The sequence below is a fragment of the Barbatula barbatula genome (genome assembly GCF_947034865.1).
Source record: "Barbatula barbatula genome assembly, chromosome: 9".
Taxonomy (NCBI): domain Eukaryota; kingdom Metazoa; phylum Chordata; class Actinopteri; order Cypriniformes; family Nemacheilidae; genus Barbatula; species Barbatula barbatula.
Genome location: NC_136772.1, coordinates 1,962,977 through 1,988,838, shown reverse-complemented (window position 1 = coordinate 1,988,838; position 25,862 = coordinate 1,962,977). Strand labels below are relative to the sequence as shown.

The following is a 25,862-nucleotide window of genomic DNA, read 5'->3' as shown; positions in this document are numbered from 1 at the left end:
AGTCTTGATTAGAAAGTATAATGAGGCCGTGAAGAACAGTGCAGAGGCTGATGGAAAACAAATTAATGCTGCCATTTCGTTTTAATTGCTATTTTTGCACATTAGTCCGCGGTGCATCCTGAGTTATGCTTGTCATTATCGTCCACAGGGCTCAGCTCAGAGTTATTGATTTTTACAAGCACATCAAGGGAATGCAGAGAGGAATCATCTCCCCCGCTGTAAACACAAGAACCTTCAAGCACATATACAAAAAACGACACAAGAATGCTAAAGGAAACATTTGACAGATGCAGTGCCGATCCTATAGACATCTGGGGCTCCTAAGCAAACTTGTGAGGGGCCCCTGTACTAAAAGTTACAATTATGCATAAAGAACTGAAAACAATGAGAAATAAAAAAATTACTCAATTAACACACTTAAACAAATGAAGACTTAAAGACAAACAACAAAATGAGAGTATAAACGATTAAGTATAAAAGTAAATTCAAATTGTGACTGAAATGTAAATGATTCTTAACCTAAAGTAACGCTGCTCTGGAAGCATCTAGCTGTCAAAGAAACTATAACATGCAAATGCTGTGTTTTTACTACCAAATGAGTGATATACTATAAATGTACAAAAATAAAGCATGTTAGATACAGTTTGCTCGAGAAAGCTAAGCATACAAAAACAATATGGCACAAAGTAATACATTTCATATTATCATGGGCAAACGAAAAAATCTGTAGGCTACTTGTTTTGATAGTAGTTCATTGAATAATTTGGCAAACCTAAATAAGACTTTAAAATAGTAAAGCATTCTTATTGCTTCACGTTTTCCGTCGCTCCAGACGGAAAGCTCACTTTTAAAGCCACATATCCCAGTATATAATTAATTAAATTAAGTATTAAAAAGACATTTTGAAATAATTCCTCTAAAGTTGAATCCGCAAGTTATAAAAATGCAGTCTGGTTACAATAGTGTTTTTTATTCAGCATTGGTGCGGTTTTCGGTGCAGACTTCACAGTCTTTTGCCCCACATATGTATTTATTACACATTTCTTTATTTTTTTAATCAGATATCAACACAAACAGAAAACTAACAAACAGAGAACGACATTTATTGAGAGCAGACATCTGGTTCATGTGGAGATATTAAAGTATTATCATATGAAACCAGAAAACCTCTCCGCTTCTCTCACGCAGTAGTACCAATCTTCCTTTAAAAAACACATACCGTCCAGTATAGACACAGTGTGTTGATGTGACATGATGAATGAATATGAATCACAGGACGTGTATTACCCAGAATTCTCTTGGCACAGTGTTTTAGTAGCTGCATATTCTGAGCCTCTGTTAATTGGGAATCAGAGATGAAGATCACGCAGAAAACAGTGAAGCACAAGCAGAAAACAAAAAAAATGAAGCTCTATTGTTAAACAATAATGAGTTTGACTAACTAATGAAATGGATAGGAACAGAAAAAACCCTTTAACCAATTAACTGTTTATAAATGTTTCCTGCATGATGGATGTTCTTGTCTCTCTGAAGCACCAGTAAATTTAATACAAACCCTGAGAGAATATCCATATGCTTCATAAAATGTGTGTCATAAATCAATAAGCTGCAGGAGTCAGTTTCATACCGTGATATTACTACATGTGAGATACAGTATGTGTGCAATAATTGAAATGAAAGCAAATACAATGTGTAAAACATGTCAAATGAATAGTTTAATTTATTATTTCAACAAGTATGAATTTTTTATTATGGTGGATGCCTTTCAGTTCTATGAATTAAAAACTGTGCTATTAAACACCAATTAAAATAAATATTGATATACTCTTTTGAAACAAACACTTAAGGTAATACACTGAAAAATAAAAAGCAAATGCTTACATTCTCCATTTTGGAATTCCTTGCATGTAATGAATTACAATGCAATTTATTATATATTTTCAATTATTTATTATATTGACAGTTAAAACATCGGAAAATGTATTTTCTTTGTGTAACGGTAACCGACTTAACAAAATGAAAGCTCATGGAAGAGGTCTGTCCTGAATGGTTGTTTACTTTCAGATGCAAACACAAAGGATATTTTTTATTCTTGTTCATTTTTGCATCTTTTCTACATGTTTATTTTTGTGTTCATAGCAATGACTGTATTCTGTCTTGTCTGTGGAGAAACAGTCCAGAAAGTTTTTTATTGTGTTCCTGACAAAGCACTTTGATTTCAGCAGTGATCTTTTCATGAGTCACAGCGTCCTCTAGCGGTCAGCAGTGGCATCTCCGGGACATTTTTTATCAGGATGGTCAGACGGAACAGTGATTGATAGCACATCAATAAATGTGTAGCACAGGTGAAACTGTAAAGCTGATAAGGAAATATGGCTTACAATGTAGAATTGAATGAACATTTGCATGAATCGGTAACACTTTACAATGAGGTGCTATTTGTTAAGAATTAGCTAACATGAACTGACAATGAACAATACTTCTACAGCATTTATTAATCTTAGTTTGTGTCAATTTGAGCATTTTCTTACACATTGTATCTGTTAACATTAGTTAATGCACCATAAACATACACAAATAATTGTATTGACATTTATACCATTAACAAGGATTAATAAATGCTGAAAAAAACGATATTGTTCATTGTTAGTTCATGCATTTACTACTGTTAACAAATACCTTGATAAAAGTGGTATTGTAAAGTGTTACCAAAAAATCTAAGGGCTGAATCACTGCACGTTTAAACAGTTAATAAATACCATACTTAAAAATATGTCAAATAGGACCAGGCAAAGCAGCCTGAGATGCATTGGGAAATTGACACTTTGAGGGTAGAACAATGACAGCGATCTATAAAAAGCTCAGCGTTTAATGAATCTGTCCCCAATTAGCTGTTCCACTTCATCATCTGTCTGTCATTTCATTACACATGAAACACACCATCCAAAGAAACAGAACGAGATGAACATCCTCTCAGACATTACCATTTTTATTAGCTCATCCCTCTAAGAAATGGCTTGTCGTTCATATATGGAAAAATAAAGATTTATTTAATGTTTACAGAATTTCATTAATAGATACAGAACACTATTGGTGGCAAATCTAAACTTTCAACAACAAAATGTGCTTGGCAATCAGAAACACAGCATTCATTATGACGTGCCAACAGATACAATTGTTCATGTTATATTTTCTGCTAAGAAAACTATTGCTACAGACAGAAAATGATTTGACTGTTCAAGATAAATCTACTGTGAACAAACCTCAGTAACATATTTGGCACTCACAACATAAACATGAGAAAGTTAGTTCTGCAGCAGAAGAGAAATATTGTTGGCTGTAATAATGTTCCTCGTCAGATGTGACAGATGTGGCCTTTCTATACAAGTTCTTAGAAAACTGCCATGAGAATAACAGTACAACAGTAAGTAAGTTTAGAATGACATCCGAATGACAAAATAATGCGAGCAGTTATTATTTTTAATAAAATATTTTTTAATAGGGACTTATTCCTCCAGTGTTATCTGATGACTTTACCGGATTTTGTCTGCCTGTTAATCCTACAGAAATAACTATTATTATACATAAAGCCAAATAACACCAACAATGTGAGTTTTTAAAGGGATAGCACTACCCAAAATAAAAATTCTGTCATCATTTTGTTCAACTGTAGGTCATCTAAAACTTGTTTATGAGTCTTTCCTCCATGGAAAAATGTGTCTTTGTGGTTTTGTGACCATTTAAGAGAAGTCAATGAGGGCCAACACTAGTTAGTTAGCAACAATCAAGTCATACAGGTTTGTTATGACGTATGGTTGAGTAAATAATGAAAGAATGATTATTTTTCTATTAAACTATGAACTATTCCTTTAATTTTCCTGGTTAAAGAAAACCCCACATTTTTTACTTTACTGCATAAGAACACACTCTACTCCAATCCACCCAAATCTGGTGGTATGCTCTGATCAGTTTTTCTTTGTAGGACATAGCTGAGGGGCTCCCGGTGACGGTGAAAAAGATAATCTTTCATACAGTCCTGCTGCGTCTTCTTACCTGGGCACGGCTATAAACAGAGATTTGAGCTCTTAAGGGATCTCTTCCATTTCTTCGGCTTCTACTAAGCAGGTCTGATCAGAGGACGGAGATCCGAAGGGGGGGTGATACTCGATGAGGTTGAGGACTGATGAGCCCGGGTTGTTCCTCTGCTGTAGAAACCAAACCACGGCAGAGACCACGAGAATCAACACCACACTGACGATGACCAGAGCTGAGAGGAGAGGACTACTCTCTACACAGCAGAAAGAGAAAAAAAAAAATTGTGCTTGTATTCGGTTTTTCAGCGACATACAAAATGTTGACCATAATATGGGACGAAATGGAAAGGTTTTCTAAATGCATAAATAATAAAAGTCTGATTTAATAGCCAAAAAACTGCTTAACATCCCTGTGACAAACCTAAATGTTTTTTGTCTTTTAGAATGTGTAAGCATTAGGGATATCTATAAACTAGTGGGAAAAAATACACATTTACATTAAAAGAAATTAAACAACCACCCATACATGTCAACTTTAGCTTCTTATTAAATTCCAAGCGGTAAGATAAATGAAACACTGCTGGATATGAATCATCTGCACCTCCATCACCGTCTGGTTCGGCTCAGCCTCCAAAACTGACCTCGGAAGACTACAGCGGATAGTCCGGACTGCAGAGCGAATCATCTGCACTACTCTTCCCACACTTAAAGAACTGTACTCATCCAGAGTGGGTAAAAGGGCTCACAAAATTACCCTGGACCCCTCACACCCAGCACACTCTCTGTTTGAACTCTTACCATCTGGTCGACGCTACAGAGCACCGAGCACTAAAACATCCAGACACAGGAAGAGCTTCTTTCCTCAGGCCATCTACCTCATGAACAGTTAAATGTTCACCTTTTGCAATAAATGTGTGCAATATTTTTTTGTGCCAGATTCTTCGTATATAGCACCTTAAAATGTGTATATTTTAAACACCTGTAGATATCTCATATAATCTGTATATACATATCATACACCCTACAGTGCAATAAATGTGTGCAATACTTTCCCTCGGACATTTCACATATATAAACTCATGTATATAAACTTATAACTTGTATATTCTAAACAAAAATTCTGGAGCTCTTCTGTCACACTGCACTTTCACCTTTGTGTGCTTAACTTTTATTTTTATTCTGTACTTTCGTTGCCTTTGTTGATTGTTACCTGTCTTGTAACCTTACTCGTGTACTGGAAGCTTCTCTAACCAAGACAAATTCCTCGTGTGTGTAAGCACACCTGGCAATAAAGCTTGTTCTGATTCTGATTCTGATTCTGATATTTTAAAAGGGGGAGGAGCCACTTACTATGTCCCACCCTAACTTCTTGTTTTGGTGAAAGTTGTTAACGCTTCAAACGAAGCTGTGCATTTCAAGACACATTAATGGATCTTTAAATGTCCTCAATATTACAACGTGATTCCATATCAATTCATTTTATTGTTTTTTGACACGAACATCACAAGAGACGACAAGAGCGATGTTGTAAGTACTTACTTGGTGAGGAGGTCCAGACGGTCTCTGAAAAACAAAAGAGGGCAAAACTAAGAAACTTTTGAAAGCGTTGCTTCTTGAAGTTGCAATTGTTTTGTATTTTAATGCATTTCCGAGTGAAATAAAATTTTGAAAGAGAAAAATAGTGGGCGTGGCATTCATCTTTTGAAATGGAACTGGCAGCAGACTGGTGGTTGAAGGGGAGGAGTTAACGGATGATCCACGCATGCCGTCTAACATGTCATTTAAGATGGATAGTCATTACAGGACGGAAGTGCATTTTCAGATTTCAAATTGAGATTGTGAGGGCGCACGAATCTTTAAAAGAGAATACCCAGATTGATTAACTATTTACAATAAACACTGCAATATTTCATGAAAAAATAGGCATTGTAATGTTTTATTTCACTGGGACTTTAAAGAGTAAATATTTTGTGATGTTTAAGGTCCTACTTTGTGTCCGAGAGGAACCTGAAAAATAAACTTACTCGTCTGACACACAACACCATTCTCTAGCTCATTTGAACAGCTGATATTTTCCCATTTTCCCGTGCTGGTGTGAAGAGCAACACATGTGTCCATGAGAGGAAGATCAGTGTCATCTGAACCTCCAGCTTCCCATTTTTTATACAGCAAAACACTGTCGTCATCATTCCACCTGAACACATCATCTACAGAAGAACAAGAAAGAAAATGAGTGAATGTTCTGCTTGTAAGACATGTTACAATATGTACTGTTCATGTGTGTATATATATATATATATATATATATACAGTATATGGTGAAAACGCAGAATGAGCACCATTAGCATCTGACACTCCGGTAAACTAATCCTAAACACTCCTCATTTCTGAGCCCTGATCCAGATGAAAGTTCACATTGTCTTCTGCTTGATTCTTCCACGAGTCTTTCATCACACAGCCAAAATAATCGGGTCTGATGCAAACATGTGGCGTCTAGAAGACCTTTCTGTAGTTTTTACGGATCAGAGTGTGGATGGTGTGTTGTTTCAATCTATAAACGCTTAAGATCGGCCTCTACAATAACAGGATTTCCGTGTGTTGTGAGGAGACGTGTTGAAATCGTGCTATTGGAAAACAGTAGGAAGGCTGTGTGTGGCCGTACTGAGCAACCTTTAAACATGATGATATACTCAATTTTATTGCATTAAAAGAGTTTTTAACATTACCATAAGCAATTTAATAGAACATTCAAACTACTCATGATTTTCAACTGATAACACTGACTAGCCAACAGTCCTTTAAACAAGCCTATGCTACGGCCCCTGCCTCCAACGGATTAGTCAAGTTCAGTAAATTCCAGAGAACAAAAACCGGACCAAATCCAATAATGTTCTTAACCATCTACAGGTCACATTGGTGTTCGTCATTGAGAACAATATATGACAGCTTCTGGATCCTTTGACTAAAAACAAGTTATTTTAGTAGTTCCTCTTTGGATCACTACGGATACAGAAAAGATGCCAGAACAGATGAACGCTTTGGAAAATCTGCTTGACACAAATCTATTTCTTTCACATTGTCTGAGGTAGAATCTGCACATGCATGTGTTGGAATGATCAACAGACTCACCGTCGCTGTCGTAGTGCAATCCAAGCCAAATATTTACATTGCCCTTCCACACATTAGGGCTGTAATTCACGATGTAGTCATTCTCCTGAGCACTTTTAACTGTCAAGAGATCTAAAAACAAAAAGGTAATAGGGTGTTAGATTGGCCATGCTGCCGTGTACAGTAATACAATTCTATAGCCTATGAGAAAGTGTTTCATTATTTTGTGTTATATACAACATGAATCATTTACCATATCCGCCGCACATGAGTTTTGCAGCGTCAAAAGCATAGGTTTTGGTCACGTCCTCTGCTCCATGCACAAAGTGATAACAGTTCACACCAAATGGCAGCCATGTGCGCCCATCCGCTGGACAGTCTGTGTAGATTGCATTAGATAACATCTCAAAATATTTAGCTAAACAACACTGATGAAACTTGTTCAAAGACATTACAGACCTGAATAAACACTAGTTATTGGTATTACAATAACATTGTGGCCCCGAACCCTTTCTTAAGGTTAAAGAATACAGAGAAAGATTTTTGGAGGAATGCTTATAACCAATCAGATCGTAGCAGGAAAAATACTTGTTCTGTTGAACACAAAATAAAACATTTTGAAGAATGTAGGAGAGCAAACAGTTCTGGGCACTCTTGACTACCACTGTATTTTTTCCTACTATGGCAGTCAATGGGGGGCGAGATCTGTTCGGTTACACACATTCTTCCAAATATCTTTGTGTTCATCAGAAGTCATTTATAGAGATGGAAAACCTCGAAGGCGAGTAAATTATGACCGAATGTTCAAATTTGGGTGACGTATCCCTTTAAGGATTGTTTAAACACATTTTATAGAGGCTGGTGCGCCAACACAATTCATTCTTGAAATGTCATTACCACAAAATATGTTTTACAGTATTTCAGTAGTAACTATAAGGATATTATTATGGTAAATCTAAGATTTATGGCTTGTACGAGCTCGTGGGTAATAAAAAACGAAAGATTACTATGTCGCAACTTCCTCTTTGACGTAGAGCTGAAGTGGACCAGTGTTTACAAGTCTGTCGAGCTCGTGACAGGCAGACGGTCACCTGAACTTGACTCTAAAAGTTTAGGGTTCAAACACAATGTAGCTACAACAAATGAAACAAACAAGCTGTAAGTGTAACAAACTGTAACAAATAAACTGCGATTGTAACAAACAAACTGCGATTGTAACAAACAAACTGCGAGTGTAACAAACTGTAACAAATAAACTGTAACAAGGCTGTGACAGTAGCTCTGATCAATTCACCACTACATCCAGCTCACTTAAGCATTTAAAACGCTTTACGCATCGCCATTAAAACAAACTTAAAGACAGTCACGAGATTCGCGTTTCATGAAAACATTACAAATGTAAAGTGTGACAAAAGTCACCGAACTCACCAGCATTGTCCTGTCCTCGCGTTAAATGAGAGTTTAAGAAAAAAAGAACGACGTTAAACAACGCATAGGAATGACAATCCCTACACGACACCATGTTTTCAGCGCAGTCCGAATATCATGGCTGCGAGCTGAAGGCGTCACGCGCGCGCGCACCCACAAACCCAACCAGCCCTGATTCACGAGCATTACAAATAGTGAGGGTCACTTCAAATGTCCTCACAACTCTGTCTCTGTGTCTACTAATCCTACTGGGAAAAACAACAGAAACCATCACAGAAATTCGAATGAGTTTAATGGAAACTATAATGCACTCTGTGGGTCTCTACTGGTTCTGGGGATGGAATCAGCAGAATTTCTATTCATTTTTATTATAGTATTGCATTGGAAACCACAAGAATTGTATACTTTTGTTAAGCAGACATGCCTTATAAACATTCTTAAACGTTGGTCCTTACAAGAGCACAAATTGCAAGTAGGCTACTTATAAAACTACAGTCCTTGTCTCGTTTTGCAGTAAATGATTTCACAAGCAATTAATTGATTCTTGATACGTTACTACAAAATAAGTTTTACTTCTGAAAACTAAACAAGATAGGTGACGGAAAGCTTTATAAATGTGACTCTTGAGTCATGATTGGAGGACTTTAAAATCACATTGGAATTCATGAACGTGTCCAGCGACCCGTGTTTTGGTATTATAATCCATGGACGTTATGGGGCAAAGATCAGACGTTGACGTTTAGCAGCACCTGCTGGTAGATGCTGGATCTACACCATTTGATCCTTTCGTGAAAATATCATGACCGTATCAAACACTGTAAAAATTCAACAATTTTATAATGAAAAATACTCCTGGTCGTCGAGTGTCCCGATCAACTTAAATCAACCTACATATCCATTAAAGTAGTGTATGGGCCTTCCAGATGGTTCGAGTTTTAAGTGATCTTTTGTGAACAGAACATAACGTTTTTACTGTTCATTCTTTAAATGACACCAGAATCATTTAAAAATAGTCTAAAACCTCTAATGGGTCATTCTATAGAGTTATTAGTTGACAAACGTATCCTATTTGTAAATGAAGTTGTTTTCTTCGGTTAAAAGTGGTGTACTAAAAAATCTTTTATGATGTTTTGGACTGAGCTTCGTTTTCGGCATTGCTTGTAGTCTGTACATTCAGTTAAAAATGATAAGACTTGATGCTTTGTCGACCCATACAAAAATTACTATGTTTGCTGTAGTAAAACCATGGTTATCGATATATCGAAGCAAAGTCATAACAAATTAACATGGTCCAACTTCACAACCATAGTTAACCCATTATATTTCAAATACTATGGTAACACAAATGGTAATCAAACCACCAAAAACATGGTTAGATTGTTTTACAATAACAAAAACCAATAGTTAATATTTACCTCTAAAAACTAAACAATATTAAGACATAGAATACAAAATGTATATAATAAGAATGATATTAGATAATTTCAATGTAAAATCTATACATTACAAAGACTTTGTTATGTCATATTTATCACGGAATAAAGAAGCACCACAATCTGTAACAATTTGTATTTTATGTAATTTGGTAAACATCCTTGCCTGTTATTATCAGTATTAACAGTTCTTATAAAGTTATAAATGTCATGCAGCATCAAACAGCCTTTTTAATTATTAGAAACATTTAATCTCAGTTTAGAAGAAAACATTGGCAGTTTTGAGATGTAACTGTTACACAGAGATTTACATGTGACATGAACTCTTCTCCACACAGGAATGCTGGTAATATTACTGAAATGCTTACTAACAGCACAATATTCAGTAACAGTAAATAACTTTTATATTAAAACGGAGAACCGGAGTAACAAGGAATGTACAATTGCTTGTATCATCATAAAACTGAACAATTTCCAGGTATCCCGGAATAGAACTGGACCCAACACTCAGTCCAGGGCACCTCAGAGGCGCAAGGGGGGCATGGGCATGGTCACATCCCGGAAGAACCGATGAACCAGGGCGTTTTTGGCAGAGATCCTCTTGTTGGGATCATAGTTCAGCATTTGACCAATGAGGTCTCTGCCATCCTCATCCAGGGGTGGCACCACTTTAGACAGCTCCTGCCGTGCCCACTTCGGAAAGGAGGGTTTGTAGTCTGGCATCGAGGTGACCCCGGGCCACACGGACTCGTCGGGTGTGCCCAAGGTCCGGAAAATCCTGAAGAGCTGGTCAATTTCAGAATCCCCGGGAAACAATGCCCTCCTGGTGATCATTTCGGCAAAGATACAGCCCAGACTCCATATGTCAACCGCCGTGGAGTAATACTTACATCCCAGGAGGATCTCCGGAGCCCTGTACCACAAAGTCACCACCTCGTGCGTGTAAGTGCGCACTGGCACCCCAAACGCCCTCGCGAGCCCGAAGTCAGCCAGTTTGATCTCGCCCTGAGCGTTGATGAGCAGATTTTGAGGTTTGAGGTCCCTGTGGAGAACCCGATGAGAGTGACAGAAAGCCAAGCCTTGGAGCAACTGGAACAGGTAGCTCTTCACGAGCGCGAGGGATATGCCGGTGACGGAGGAGTCCATGAACCTCTTCAGGTCCTGGTGGAGGAACTCAAACACCAGATAAAGTTTGTTTTCGGTGTGGATCACATCGCGCAGCTTGACTATGTTGGGATGGTTGAGCTCCTTCAGCAGGGAAATCTCACGGATGGCGGTGCTCGGGACGCCTTCGGTCTCCGTGTCCAGTCTGATCTTCTTCAGCGCGACGGTCTCTCCGGTGATCTTGTTCTTGGCTTTATAAACCACCCCGTACGTTCCCTCGCCGATTTTCTCCACTTTCTGAAAAGACTCCATGTCAAACTTGTTATTCTATTTAAAACAACGCGCACGACGTCTGTGCGTATTTTCGGTCGCGCTCAGAAACATTAAAAACGTGAAGCAGATCGATAAAATAACAGGCGACTCGAGCTCATATCACAATAACGAACCGTCCCGCCAATTCTCCTTGCGACGTCTGAGAGGACGTCATCTTTCTGCGGCGGTGCCGCGAGTCACGTGACGACTGCCGCCGGGATGACGCTGTTGTTGCGACAGCTACGGCCGGAACCGGAAGTGGTGCGAATTGTTCCTTTTTCTTTTATTGAACAAATATTCATGTACAAACAATATGGCAATAATAACAGTTCTTACCAATAAGACGGGTGCAGGTACATAAAACACACACACACAAAAAATATGAATAATAATAAAATAAATAAATACATTAAAATATATATATATAAGGGGCTAGGGTTTTTCTTTTAAATCATATTCTTCTATGGTAGACAAAAGACTAATTGCACTTTTCTTCTTAATCACTGTTAGGGAAGTGGTGCGATATCTGGAACAGCCTTTTTGATCATCTAAACTGGAAAATGATATGGTCCATGCAACAAAAATATCTTCTCTCAAATAAAGTCAAAGAAATATCCTTTAAAAATACTCCATAACATTTTCCCTGCCAAACTTGTTCTAAAGAAAAAATTTGGATCTGACTTTGACACCAAATGCATTTTTTGTCAGAATGACACTGAATCACTTTTTCACTTGTTTTGGTCGTGCAACTGTATTCAGCAACTTTGGAAACATGTTGGTTTGTTTATTTCAAATACTATTTTGAAGGGTTTTTTTATGAACCCAAAAACGTTATTTTTGGATTTTTTGAAGTTGACCAAAATGCTTGTTTTATAATCAACCTAATTCTTTCTCTATGTATAAATGTACATTTTCTAAAAGCAAATCTATTTTTATAGTATTTCTACAAGAGATAAAACTGTATTTAAAAAAAATTATGTTTTCTTCCAATATGAAAGCCAAAGACTTGTAAAATTTGCTCTGCCTATAAGCTTTTCAACCTATTTAATTTGTAATTTATTTTTTATTATTTGTGTAACTCCCTCTCTTGTTTTCGTCTGTTTCGAGCCATGGTAATGTTTTATTTTCTCTCTTTTCATTTATCTAAGTGTTTCTTTATGTTAAGCTTCTGTTGTATCATTGTTTTGTTACAACAAAATGTTCAATAAAGCATTTAAAAAAAGTGGTGCGAAATCAATGTTATTTTTATGTAATTAATCTGATCTTGTTTCTAGCAAAGTTTCATATTCATAAATCTAAACATTTAAATGTGAAACATTTTTTCATATTTTTGAGAGAACTTGAAAAATACCTCTTTTCAATTAAGATGTCTGAGTACAAAAAGGCCTTGAAAACATTATCTGTTTGTAGTTCTTTTCCTTTTTTCAGTGTCATGTAACTCTCATAATTCATCAATATGTTTAAGTTACATGATTCCCCCTATGTGATTTTTTGTTTATTCTTGTCTGTTTTTGACTGTTCTTATTTGTATATTGTTTTAAGCAATAATAAAAAATAAAATTTCTCGCCATGTAATTGTAATGAATTACATTAGCTAACACCATCCACAACGCTAAACATGACATTATAATAATAACAAAATATGAATCAACAGTTTTCAGCGTGACAAAAAGGATGCGGCGATGAAGTGCGCATGCCCAGTGGAGATCGCTGTATTCACGCATAATCATTTATTTTGCCCAAGCGTAGATTAGCAAAAGCAGATAACTCCGTTTTCAAAAATTATGTTTTTATTATGTGATCTTGTTTTTATAGTTTTATTGGGTTTAAATGATTTTTAAGAGATCTTAAAACATATTGTTTACAAATAAAAGCTTAGATTTTTATGTTAATTTTGTATAAGCGGATTCATAACATATTTATCAATTGATTGTAATAAGTCTTATTTTTATATTTAATTATTTTTATATAGATTTATTACCTTTTGACATTTGGTCCCTGCACTGTTGGGATTACCATGACCACACAGAGACAGACACACATCCTCTGAGCTGGAGTGTGAGAGTAGCCCATCTCAGACACTATTTCATCGAACACAAATCTCATACCAAGACCTGTCTGTTCATCACATCCTATTTTGGCATTCTACAATCCCAAAAAAGCTCATAACTTTTACAGTTTTTCTATAGTCATACCATTCAGGCTTTTAATCTTTTTGTATTTCTAGTCCACCACATAGATTATTCTGAACAAAAATAATCAATTTAGACGAGACTTTCTGACTAAAATGAAATTGACCAACTAGAGTCAGTTTATCAAGAGATATTTGGATGCTGGTCAACCTGACATAGTTGATACCGCAGCGATAGATTAAATGACATAGGAAAGACAATTCATACAATTGTCGTTTAATTGCATAACTGCAAATTCATATAGTTAGGGTTTGATTTCAAGTTAGTCTATGGCATGTTTAATTCAGGTCTAGCTGTTTAAACGTGTGTTTTGAGAGCATTAAAACAAAAGCACAGCAGTAAAGTGCGCAGACGGACTCTGTACCATGTGCAGACGCAGATGGCTGAGCTGCAGTTACAGTCAAGTAGGGTGGCATCACCATAGCTACATAATTCTATGGGCATCACCCACACACAACCCTTACCACGCACAAAGATGCCACCTCACTAGGTTTGATATGTCTGTACCCTGTGGACCGTGCGATGCTGCAAAAAGACAAGGTCTTTACAAAAGAAAACCTTGTTTTGTAATGGCTGATGCACCGATAAGCTTCGATATGTTTAGAGGCTACAAGAATGACCACAAGAATAAAACAAAAATTGTGTTTTTATTCAAAAGTCCTCAAAGAAATAAACAGAAAGCTTTATTAATCTACTCAAAACAAAGGGGGAAAGTTTTTTGGCTTAACCAAACACTCCAGAAAAAAAAGAAAACACAGAGGAAGGTTTCTGATAAACCAAACATACATGTTACCACTGGCAAGCGTGTGGCACATGTAAAACACACACAGGAAAAAAAATTACAAAATTAACTCTCATATAGATATCTCTATGAAAATCTTTTTCATTGTTTTCATTTTTTCAAACAGTCTGTACAAAACTTCTCTCTTCATAAATTATTACTTTGTCTTATAACTTAATGGCTGTCTAGTACATGATTTTTCATATTCTTGAGCATCTCTCTCTGCACACGTACTTTCCAACCCTTTTGAGCCAGACGCAGATTGGCACTTTGGATTCAGATGTTACTAGCAGCATGACCCACACAACAACTCCACAGTGACTCTCAGACGGTACCACAGACACACGCACACACGCTTCAGGAGCGGACGCGGTTGTGAACTGAGCACCATGGATTTCACCGCATATGGAAAAACGGCAACGTCTCTGGAGCACGAAGTCTATGACTGACCTGTCATTTCAAACCCACACCCTGGCTGGTGTCTTTACTGTGAAACACAAAATGAGTCTTCGCACAGCACTGCTACATGGTGATCACATCTGTCAAACTCTAGTAAACTTAAAGCACCGTTAATGGGACAGTTCGCCCTCAAATGAAATTTCATTGTTATTTTAAAACTGCGACTTTCTTCTGAACAACACAAAAGAAGATATTTCGAAGAGCGTTGGTAACCAAACAAAACTGGACCCCTTTGACTTCAGCAATGCGATTAGAAGGAAAGCAACTGGTCTCCAGCTTCTCAGTTTTTCTCATGCCTAAAAAAGGATCTAGTGCTTGTCCTGTAGTTTCAGAAGAAATGTCTCAAAATGTGCACAGACAGTAGAGACTCAAATTTTAATTTTCTCAAACATCTTCAGTATACTTAGTTTAGTGAAACGCATTAGCTTTCTTTATATTAACTTACTGATTTAAGTCGGAGCCGTTAGCCTTGTGGTTAGTGCTCCGACATATGGCGCTCGTGGTCCTTTCCCAATCCCACCTCTCTCACCCACTTCACTTCTTGTCTCCTACTTCACTAATAAAGGCCCAAAAAACATATTTAACTTTTCACGTCTTAAATTTAAGGAGAAAAAATTATATCTTCTTTTGTGTCCCATACACAGGTTTAAAAAGACATGAGGGTGAATAAATGATGACAACGTTTTTACTTTGCGCTGAACTTTCCCTTTAAGTGGTCCATGTGCCAGTGTGCTATATTCCACAACCTCCTCAGCCATACGTCAGGTGTGTGTGTGTAAAATTTGGGCTCATGAAAAACACACCCTCCACTTTTGTGTTCCACTGTAAAAATAACAGTTGATGGATTTGGAACAACACGCGGTGCTAAAAATAACCACAGAACTTTCACGGGTAGACAAATGAACCTGTCACTCTCTCATTCTCACTTTCTTTTGCTATGGACTTCATGAACTGCTGGAATATTCTGTGATGAACAAGCAGCAGTTTTTGCTTCCAAACCATGAATGATAGACGACACTAAAACACGTTCAACGCACAACGTTCCTTATAGAGATAACAATAATAAAAAAAAGTTTGTCTGAGGAAGAATAAGAGCATCAAAGTATTAAAAAAAAACCTGAAAGAAATCAAGTGTATCTGGACAGCTCCTGAGCTGTCGTTTGGTCTGGAGGGGCGGGCTGAACCTGCTAGCCCGACCAATCAAAACAGAGGAGAACAAAACTCTGAGGTAGATAATGGTCAAAAGACCACCAGGTCAAAACAGTCTTTTGGAAGACAACTTAATCAATAAAGTCCTGCTAAACGTATATTGTGATAAAAAAGGATTTTCCTGTCAAACAATGTTTTTGTTTCCAAGACTCTGTTTCAAAACATAGTGAGCTGATTCTATTGACAGCATTTTAAAGCATCACATGCGTGCCGTCCACTTCAAAAACATTAAGTCATGGGATGAGCCTCTCATTTGTAAGATCAGGTTTTTACCTACGTAGAGTGTTTGGATGCTGCCTCAGAAGACAGCAATGTAGCCCACCAGGTTTCTAAACAGAGCCATACCTTCAACCCCGTCCGCTTTGCGTCTTCTAGTTTCACTTGTCTCCACTCTGTAGTGATGTTTTCATTAGATTGTGGCACTTGCTGGATCCGTCCTTCCTGCTATCCTCGTCTACACCTGAACAACTAAAGACAGCTGAATGCATATGTACATAGAAGGCACGTTCTTCAAACCGCAATCTCGTCAGTTAAAAAGTCTCAGCGTGGCCCGCCTTGAGAGAAAATGACGTTATATCCTTGATTTCGCACGATTCGCTAGCTGACTGTCTTTGGTGAAGTAAACTGGAAAGTGCCGAGTTAAATTTTTCTCCTACAAATGAGCACTAAAGCCCCCCCGTGTCCCCCCGAGAAAAGCCATCATGGGAGGATTACAGGAAACGCTTGCCCGCATCTGAACCTATACAACACACGATATTCGGTCTGACTGACAGGCCACGCACCCTCCCCAACAACTGGAATAAAAGTCAAAGGAATTCCCCATCCACGCAAGTTCAAGCTAAACTACAACACCAAGATTTTTTTTTCAACAAAAACAAAAGGCATTTATCAAAAACGTGATCGTTCAGCAGAATTTCTACCACATTCAAACAACCAAAGGATCATTACCTCTGATTATAAAAACATTAAATCCTATTAAAACACCATCGATTTTATCACTCAAAACAGTTTGTACTCTAAAAGCAGATCAGAAAAAAGCAAACCACCAAAATCCAAGCACAGCGAAAAATTTCATTTGCTAGATGCTAAAAAAGCCCTATTCATCAGCTGATTTACAAGGCAGTAGCTGGCGTCCTGCCGCGCTCCTCTTTATCTACTGTACGGGAAAATTTAAGGCAAATTGTAAAAGATGAACCGATCGGTCAGACCGTCGGGATGTAGCACATGACAGAAAACACATCACCGACACTCACACGACTGTCTCCGGATGTCCCTCAAAACAAACTAAAACACACGGCTGTTTCAGTACAAAAGAAAAACAGAGAGAAAAACACAAATCTGAAATAAAAAAAATTACAATGGACATCTCATTAAGTTTCTTGGTAGAAAATAAGCATTGTTTCCTACTAAAATAAAACTTTTCCCCCTATTTCATTGTTTTGTTTTGACATTGAGAGCTAGCGTCCTTTGATGAAACAAATCACTTATCTGCACCTAATGGAACCTATACCAAAATAGTTGAAGTCGTTTTATTACAAAACCAAGGAACTCATTGTAGGATCTGTGCAAATGTTGATTCATGGGTAGAGCCGGTCCTTCAGAGAAAGGTGTTAATGATTCAGAGGTCGCTCTCTCTCACAATCCTGAAGAATCCTACGAGGCAAATAAAAGTAAATGAACTTTGAAGGAACAGTTCATACTAACACCCCTCACTGTATGATCCAGCTGTCCAGAATTGAAATAAAGGTTTGTGGTACCTCTGCATCACTTGTTTTGTTGATAGGGATACGGTGAATGATCGCTGCTGGATTCCAACTGGGACTGTGGACTGTTCTCCTAAAACACGTCAAGAAATGTTGAGATGCAAATTTACACGCCAAACCGCTGCAACCAGCGAGCGTATATCATGCAAATGATTGAAATGACTTGAGTTTGATCTTTTAGTGGTAACTCTTAAAGCATTTCATGGATGGTAAATTCTACGTTTATGCTACGTCAAAAAATAAAGAGTTAAAATATAGTTCGTAGTTATATGTTTGGTGACATCATGTGTGTTTTTAGTTAAATATTAACAAACAAGTTAAAACAGCATTACATTTACATTCATTCATATAGCAGACACTTTTATCCAAAGCATTTAACATTTTGTCAAAACACTAAACAATGATTGTAGTTTACAGAGGGTTACAGATGGATTAAAGATGAGGCAAGAAACACGAATAACCTGATAAAAACAGAAGGGTTTTTCTAATACATAAAACAGAGCTAGAAAGCAGACACATGCAAAAATACACTATGTTGTTTATTTTAGTACAGTAAAGAGAAACATTTACTAGGCCTAATCGAATGCAAACATATATAACAGTTCTGGATGTGGGGTGACTTGTGGTCCGCATGTTATTTGAGATTCACTTGAGAAGATTTAAGGGCAGCTGCTCAGACAGCATCATCTCCTCCTGAACGCTTCTCCATATATGGAGTTTCTGTTAGAAGGAAATACTTCAGGCTGGAGACGCAAGAAAATCAACACAAACCCACCTCGACAGAGACTCCAGGATTCTGCATGTGTGTGTATGGGGTGATGTATGAACCCTGGAGAGCTGGATTAGCTGCCATAAACTACAACAGAGAGAGAGAGAAACAGTCACATGAAGCCTGAACATGCGCTGACACAAACTGCTGTGGTGCGTTTTGTGCTGTTAAAAATAGAGAAATCATTTTCATTCCGTCAGCAATTCTTATTAGGTTATTTTGTGTATTTCTGATGAGATCATCTTGATTGGAATCCCACTGTATGTAAAAATATGGAATCTGCATAGTTTTATTATTGCATTTCTCACGTAATTGTCCTTCACTATTCACAGAGTAAATTCTTCCATATGTTGGCTTCCTATTTATATTGCAACTTTATAATTCACCACCAGATGGCAACATGCTGTGGAAATCAGCCTCACGTGAACTCCGACAATTTATATATGTAATTGTTCTGTTGTTTCAGCAATAAAGTAATTATTTCTTAGTTACATTGCAAGAACTAGTAGCTTTATATTTTGTGGAAAACTTGTAAAAATGTTCTAGATATGAATGTGAGGTTCTGCATCTTCACATAATTTAGTAATGGCTGTTAGGAATTAAAATAAGGTGCCAAGTAAAGCATCAAATGTAGCACAAAATGCAAAAAACATTAAGTGTTGAGCATTGAGTGACAATACTCACAGCTCCTGTGCTGCCCAATGAGAGGTGACCCATCTGCTGAGAGAGAGGACCCATCATGGACGTGGGCTGCAGTGACATGGATGGGTCTATGGAGGGCGATAGCACGGCTCCCTATGAAGGAACAGCAGCCAATAGAGTCAATGAGCTGTTGGTACTCAAAATGTTTGTTGCCAATGAATTCACAACTTTTACTAAAGGTACTTTAAAGGTACGCTTTCCCCTGCTGAAAAAATACGAATGTTTGAGAAACAACTGCATCATTCCTGTATACACTTTAATTGAAATTGATCTAATGTTGATGTACACAATTTCAGATAACGTCTGTATGAAAATTCCTTGGAGGTTGTGTGATTGTCATATAAAGGTAAAAACAAACTCTAATTGGTCGCTTCACATGTCAACACTTAAAATAAGATGCAAACAAGCACAGATTTTATGCTGATGCTTTTTTTTGCGCACACACACACACACCAGTATTTCCTCAGTTAAGATAATGTTCAGCTGGATGTCTCCCACACAAACACTGCTGAAGACCAGCATGAAAAACAGGAAACAAACACACAGAACAAAGAGAAACTATAAAGACTTACCGGATGTTGTAAGATGTATGGCTGATGGGTGACCCAGGATGGATTCTGTACCTGAACACAAACACACATACAGGCCATTTATTCACCCTCATGTTGTTTAAAACCCTCATGTTATTGCATTAAATATTAGTACTACAATAATACAATTATATCTAAAATTCACATCGTTTCACAAAAGAACGTTGCAGAGGTTTACATACCAAAAAACGATTCTTTATTGAAGTAAACAAAAACCCACTTGAAATTTTCAGGTAAAATGACCTTAATATAAAATCTCAAAACAGCGTGATCTGAATTGGATGTTGTTACCTGGTATGTGGACATAGGTGAGATGTATGGAGACATTTGAGTCTGTGTCATCATTCTGTTTGCAATACTGTAGGTGGTCGGATAGAATCTGCAGAGACAGGGAGTCAATGAAAGGAAGCACGTTGAATAAGATTATATGTTTCACTCGACACATGCGCCGGGACTGCAGTTAACTTCTGGTGTGTGTTTGGCTAGTGTCTAATAGATTAACTATTTGAAATGTTCATTTGATTAATTAAACAATTTGTTAAATGAGTCCTCTTACCTAAAAATAAACGCACTTCTTTTCACTTGCATTTGATACTGTTTGAGGTTTGTGGATTGACATTTATTATTGTATTGATTTAGATTTGTTGTATTTTTTGTACTTTTTTAGTCTGATCTATTTTCCTCTGTACAGCACTTTGGTCAGCCTGCGGGCTGTTTTTAAATGTGCTTTATAAACAAATTAATATTGAAACTTTGGTCGCATTTAAAGAAACTGTATGGTACATTGACATCTAGCGGCTGAGCTTGGTATCGCAGTCTAAATTCAAAATCTTGGATAGACCAATTTGGCCAAGTAACGGTTCTTCTCGGTTTCATTTGCTTCTAATCAGAAATATATGCAAGCACTCTGTTGTTTCTGAATGTGTACTGGAAGTTAAGGGCAGTCCATGAACATGCGCAGTGACGTTTGTTTATGTCGTCACTTTGAAACCGTCTATATATAGAGAGGCTGTACATTGTGATACAGATAAACACACAAACACACACACACATGTAAATCTGCAAAGTGACTATACACAGGCTATTTCCATCATAAAAATACAGTTTGAAATACAATATTAAAAATACAATAATGACAAATGGCTTTAAGCGACATTTGTAAATTAGAGGATATAGTAAGTGTGTTCCTGACATAAAGGCTATTTTGAAAGATGTCTTTAAAAAGACCTTATGGCCAATGTCTAAGTGCGGAAAATACTTTTGTAGTTGTTTATGTGCAGTGATATACACCAAAACATCTGTTCATCTAGCACCTGTTTATGAATTGTGTATTTTAATCATCATCTTAAGCAGTGTTATGATGACACTAGCATTGTAAATCTGTTGATGTGGATTTTATATTAAAGTTGTCTCGTACCCATTTTGCATAGCAGCTGTGGTAGGGTCATATGTGAGGGTCATTCCAGTCTGTAAGAGAAAAACAGAAAATTCTGATGATTTAGAGCAATGTTTCCATATCCACACACACACACACGCCTTACTTTTTCCAAAAGAACCATAATTTCAACCAAAGAGTCATTGTAACTAACCACATCAAAAATGTACATATATGTATAAAATCAAATTTTAAGTTAAATGCCTTAAATTAACTAAAATAAACAAAGCTATAAGTTTCTACAACATTCCAAGCTGTTTTTCTAGTTTTAAGTTTGTAGCCAAATATTTTAAGCTGTCACGGCCGTTTGCATATTAACAGATCTTTCAGCTCTGGTGTGTGGAAAAGAGTGAAGATTTAGATGTGTGTTTAGCGTGGACAGAATCCTACATTTCTGTCTATTCAAGTGCTTTGATCTGCACAGAATAATGTGAAATAATTTCTTCATCATTGGTCTCATAACAGTGAACCCTGAACACAGTCCGTTTTTGCACATATTACAGCAACTCAATTCCAAATCCTGTTGAAAGCCATCCCATAATGCATTGTGACTGGAGTTTGCATTTCAATGAAAATACCCATCCAATATAGTGGATGAAGAGAGAAATGTTGATTATAAATCAAATAAATTAAAAAGTAAGAATACTATATTTTAGCATATTAATAACTTATTTAGAAAGTGCACTACAAGTTTTTTGCGGCATGCTGAAGTCAACCCCCAAAACTGCAAAAATCACACGTCTACCATATATTTAGTATTAGCACAATTTGTATGACACATGGTGGTGTCTGTGTAGTGCCCTACAGATCAGCCAGTTGTAATGTTCTATTTCATTTGTATAATGCAGCTGTCTATCTAGGCAATAGACAGTTAGACAGCTCTCTAGGTTTTTCACCACGGACATAAACTGTGTCTTGATGGATAACACCAGGTGACATAGTTTACCCGCTTGCTCAGTATAACTCACAAAACAAACACTACATGACTGTATAATTGTAGCTTGTGTAAACACACCCACTCGCACGCCCACCGACAGCAGACCGTGTTAGATTCCTGCTGTCTCTGTGCTAACAAGCTGTGGCATGTAAAATATGGATAGGAAGAAACACAGCGCTAAAGAGCAACACTCACGAGTCTCGCCTCGCCGTCTCTCGCCCATCCTCGACCGTTCTGAACGTATTTATTCAGACTCTGCCGCTTCTTCTGTCCTCCATCTGCAAACTTACACAGCAGTGGCTCTGACGGAGCTGAGACAAAGACAAAAAGAGAGAGAGAGAAAGAAATATGTCAAATAAAAAAACACTATGTCTAAAACATCAAAGTATGGAAGGGATCTAATACACGTTTCCTTTTCAAGGGAAGAGTCAAGGGAAATGGTATGTGCCACCTATCCGCCTGACTTTCCCACAGTGCCTGGAGAACAGACATCTCATTTGGAAGCTGTCCTCATATAATCCCCTTTCTTTTCCTTTCTGACATGGTCAGTGAAGACTATATCAGGCTAATAATCCAATTAAAATACTTAGAAAGGCCACTCCAGGCCGATATTCCCCTCAAACCCACACACACATAGAGACAATGTCAAACTAAACTCTTACTGATACATCGTCACTGTGTATGATCTCGCAACGTTTATCAATTTAATTTTATGCAGCAGGTCTGAATCTATCTATATACAGTACAATAGATGTTCGGTACGGCTGAATGCCTCCGCCTCGTGCCCGAAAGCTTGTTTCCATTTAGCCTCCGTCCAAGGCGAATCATTAGCAGAAAATGAATGAATGTGCTCGAACTGAAAGTCTTTATGCCCAAACAATCGGTTAAAAAAAGACATTAGGCACACACACACTTACCCATTACTCCGGCTGGGGTTTTGAGAAATTTCCCATTGAAGTGTGAGATGACAGCTTCACATTTCTCTGTTGACTCCATCCTACAGAAATATACGATGTTTATAAATTGGTGTATATAAATGTATATTTGTTACAAATATATTCATAATGGGTGAACACAAACAGCTGCAGGTAAGTATTAATGCTGCATTTTAAACAATCTGTATCATCTGTCAATGTCAAATTCTCTCATAATCTATCTACACACCCTTATGACATTTCAACCTGGATGACTTTCGTCTGCAGAACATAAAATAAAATTAATGATAATAGATTTTTGTGAACTAAATATTCAGTATATATACTGTATAAAGAGATGCAGATAATAATATAATTCTTCATTGTGTATTTTTAGTGTGATAGTCTGGACATGTCTTGCCTAAATGTAACTAGATGTCTTACAGTATTTTAGTTCTTGTATTGTTTTGAATCAACTTAGCAACTCTGAATGTTGAACTTGGCCCTTGTTCAACCTGATCAAACTGATAAATCAGATAAAGCTTCTGATTGCTTCAAGATATTTTTCATCCAAGTTTGCTGACGGCAGTACACTCAGTTTTTTACAGCCATGAAATGAGTTCATGTTAACTTTTTTTGTACATGGCACCGGTGGTTAAAGTTTTGTAGCACAAGCCAAACAGTTGTAGCACAAGGTTATCATCTTAAAACAAAGTGCAGGGCATCCCATAATTAGACAGGTATAAGGTAAAAAGGACATTAACGTTTTACAAATGGATAAATGAGGGTCCTTTTAAAGAGTGTTTACTACAGTTTATAGATTTACAAGTGAATTATTTTATCAACTGGTTCAAAAGATTTTTATCTTTGCAGCTTGTTGTGAAGACGCTTGAGTTACAGTGTTTGACAGTAGCCTAACTCAAACACTGAAATTCTCGTAAAATAAACTCTGTGGATGAAGTTCATTTCTCGTAAAATAAACTCTGTGGATGAAGTTCATGTGTTCATGTCCTCATATAGTAAGATACAGACAAATCCAAGAGTGTCACGCTTGTAACATGCAACTCATTCAATCATAGACACGCAGAACAAGCAGAGGACATATTTAAATAAGTAGAATTCTCTAGTAGGGCTCTAGCTCAATTGACAATTGCCGGAGAACAAGTTTTAATTGCAAAAACGAAATAAAACGAAAATTAACCTCACACGAACAAGCACATCTAAAAACGCACTTCACACAAACATGCGGCTCTGTCTAATGCACCTGCCATACTGTATCGCACACGTGCTACACTATTAAATTTACTCGTAGCACAGACCAATTTTTCCGTTTCATGTGCGACATACATGTACAGCCCTTGACAGAATAATGTACTTTAAATGTAAACATTAAGGCAGGTATTACCTAAACTAAAATCAAGCTGTATTGAGCTGTTTTTATTTGGACGTCCCCCCGACAAAGAAAATGAACGAGGTTAACGTGAGATCTGGGTTGATCTCAGATCAGACACAAGAACCCAGAGAAAGCCTCACCTTGCAAAACCAACCCCTCGGCTGGCCCCGTTGCTGTCTCGCAGGACGCGTGTGGACACGACCTGTCCGAAAGACTTCAGCATACCCTCCAACTCTTGCTCATCCATGGATAGCGGTAGGTTTGATATGTACAGGTTAGTAGGGTCCTGTTCCTGTTGCTGTGGACAGAGCGAAAAAAAAACATTATTTCTAATTCTTTCTAAGGTGTGGATTTGTTTGGTTAATCATTTGGTTGTGTTACTGACAGTGTGCAGTTTGCTCTATGTAAACATCCTCTTTTCTGGTATCCCAAGTTACCAGCTTAACCTGTGATACGTAGTGACATTGAAGTTGAGAAATTAGATATAACAGCACACAGACAAGGTCGGTATCACAGTAGTCTTTAGTTAACACCTAGGTTCTGTCTATACGTTTGGATATAGTCATTTGAAAGGTTTGGTATCGCACTGTCTTGTGTACTTCCATCATAAATGCCTTGCTGTAAACATAAAACCTGAAATCATTTTCTGTAGCATTCCACATTATGCCACAAAAACTTCTCTTGAATCCAGAATATTTACACAAGAATAATCTCTTGATATGGTACGGCAGGTGTACAGCTAGTCTGAATGGGTGCAAATGGTCACACCTGAGTTACACACCTGCAAAAAGACCACAGACCCTTAAATCTTATCATACCGGTATTCAGTTTATTCACACTCTGCTGGAGCTGCTCTCATAATTTACACACACCTTCATCAGATAATAGCAACACACCTGGGGCTCTGAAACCACAGGCCCTATGCACCTGTCCGTCTGTGTTTTAGAGCACAGCCGAACCTGTCAATAAAGACACACGATTCCCAAAAATGCTGAAAAAGCATTCAAGTAAAGCAGTAAAGTACACGTATCTTAAACGCATAAGAGGCTGAAGTGAAAAGAAATCTCCAGAATCTCGAGCTTATAAACTGTCAGCATTAATATTGATGAGCTGATTTGCATGCGGCTCTCAGCCGGCCCCCATTCAAACGCTGAAACATCAACTCATTTCCTGCTGTAGTTTCCCTTCCATCAGCAGAAAAGATAGAGACAGAAAGAGAGAGAGAGAGAGAGACAGAGACACAGAGACACAGAGACACAGAGACACAGAGAGACAGAGAGACAGAGAGACAGAGAGACA

At 37.4% G+C, this 25,862-nt stretch overlaps 3 protein-coding genes across 7 annotated transcripts in view; all 3 read right to left on the bottom strand.

The window, feature by feature from the left end:
* Positions 1 to 2,476: 2,476 nt before the first annotated feature.
* Positions 2,477 to 8,733, bottom strand: cd302 (CD302 molecule). Of its 3 annotated transcripts, none has more exons than XM_079464707.1 (7): positions 8,571 to 8,733; positions 7,396 to 7,521; positions 7,164 to 7,274; positions 6,059 to 6,241; positions 5,574 to 5,597; positions 4,054 to 4,288; positions 2,853 to 3,399 (listed from the first exon to the last, which is right to left on the bottom strand). In XM_079464707.1, exons 1-6 carry the CDS (start codon positions 8,662 to 8,664, stop codon positions 4,086 to 4,088), a joined length of 741 nt encoding a protein of 246 aa, XP_079320833.1. In that variant the 5' UTR covers positions 8,665 to 8,733; the 3' UTR covers positions 2,853 to 3,399; positions 4,054 to 4,085. The 3 variants fall into 3 exon arrangements, with proteins under 3 accessions (XP_079320831.1, XP_079320833.1, XP_079320832.1); XM_079464706.1 differs by having other exon boundaries at positions 2,970 to 3,560; XM_079464705.1 differs by having other exon boundaries at positions 2,477 to 4,288.
* Positions 8,734 to 9,906: 1,173 nt separating this feature from the next.
* cdk2 (cyclin dependent kinase 2) lies at positions 9,907 to 11,607 on the bottom strand. Its single transcript, XM_079465182.1, has one exon. It carries the CDS (start codon positions 11,417 to 11,419, stop codon positions 10,526 to 10,528), a length of 894 nt encoding a protein of 297 aa, XP_079321308.1. The 5' UTR covers positions 11,420 to 11,607; the 3' UTR covers positions 9,907 to 10,525.
* A 2,632-nt stretch (positions 11,608 to 14,239) lies between these two features.
* Positions 14,240 to 25,862, bottom strand: part of rbms1b (RNA binding motif, single stranded interacting protein 1b) — a 36,104-nt gene continuing 24,481 nt past the window's right edge. For all 3 annotated transcript variants that reach the window (XM_079464379.1, XM_079464380.1, XM_079464381.1), the window contains 10 exons: positions 24,704 to 24,861; positions 23,174 to 23,253; positions 22,452 to 22,567; positions 21,302 to 21,351; positions 20,176 to 20,263; positions 19,867 to 19,917; positions 19,277 to 19,387; positions 18,599 to 18,679; positions 17,818 to 17,896; positions 14,240 to 17,713 (listed from right to left, as the gene is read on the bottom strand). In XM_079464379.1, coding sequence (XP_079320505.1) covers positions 17,825 to 17,896; positions 18,599 to 18,679; positions 19,277 to 19,387; positions 19,867 to 19,917; positions 20,176 to 20,263; positions 21,302 to 21,351; positions 22,452 to 22,567; positions 23,174 to 23,253; positions 24,704 to 24,861 — 807 coding nt within the window. In that variant the 3' untranslated portion in view covers positions 14,240 to 17,713; positions 17,818 to 17,824. The remainder of the gene's footprint in view (positions 17,714 to 17,817; positions 17,897 to 18,598; positions 18,680 to 19,276; positions 19,388 to 19,866; positions 19,918 to 20,175; positions 20,264 to 21,301; positions 21,352 to 22,451; positions 22,568 to 23,173; positions 23,254 to 24,703; positions 24,862 to 25,862) is intronic.

Coding starts and splice junctions, on each gene's coding strand:
- cd302 (XM_079464705.1), bottom strand. CDS start 8,664: ATGGTGTCGTGTAGGGATTGTCATTCCTATGCGTTGTTTAACGTCGTT. Junction 7,275..7,395: donor ACTCATGTGCGGCGGATATG/GTAAATGATTCA, acceptor TTTTGTTTTTAG/ATCTCTTGACAGTTAAAAGT. Junction 6,242..7,163: donor ATTGCACTACGACAGCGACG/GTGAGTCTGTTG, acceptor GTTCTTCTGTAG/ATGATGTGTTCAGGTGGAAT.
- cdk2 (XM_079465182.1), bottom strand. CDS start 11,419: ATGGAGTCTTTTCAGAAAGTGGAGAAAATCGGCGAGGGAACGTACGGG.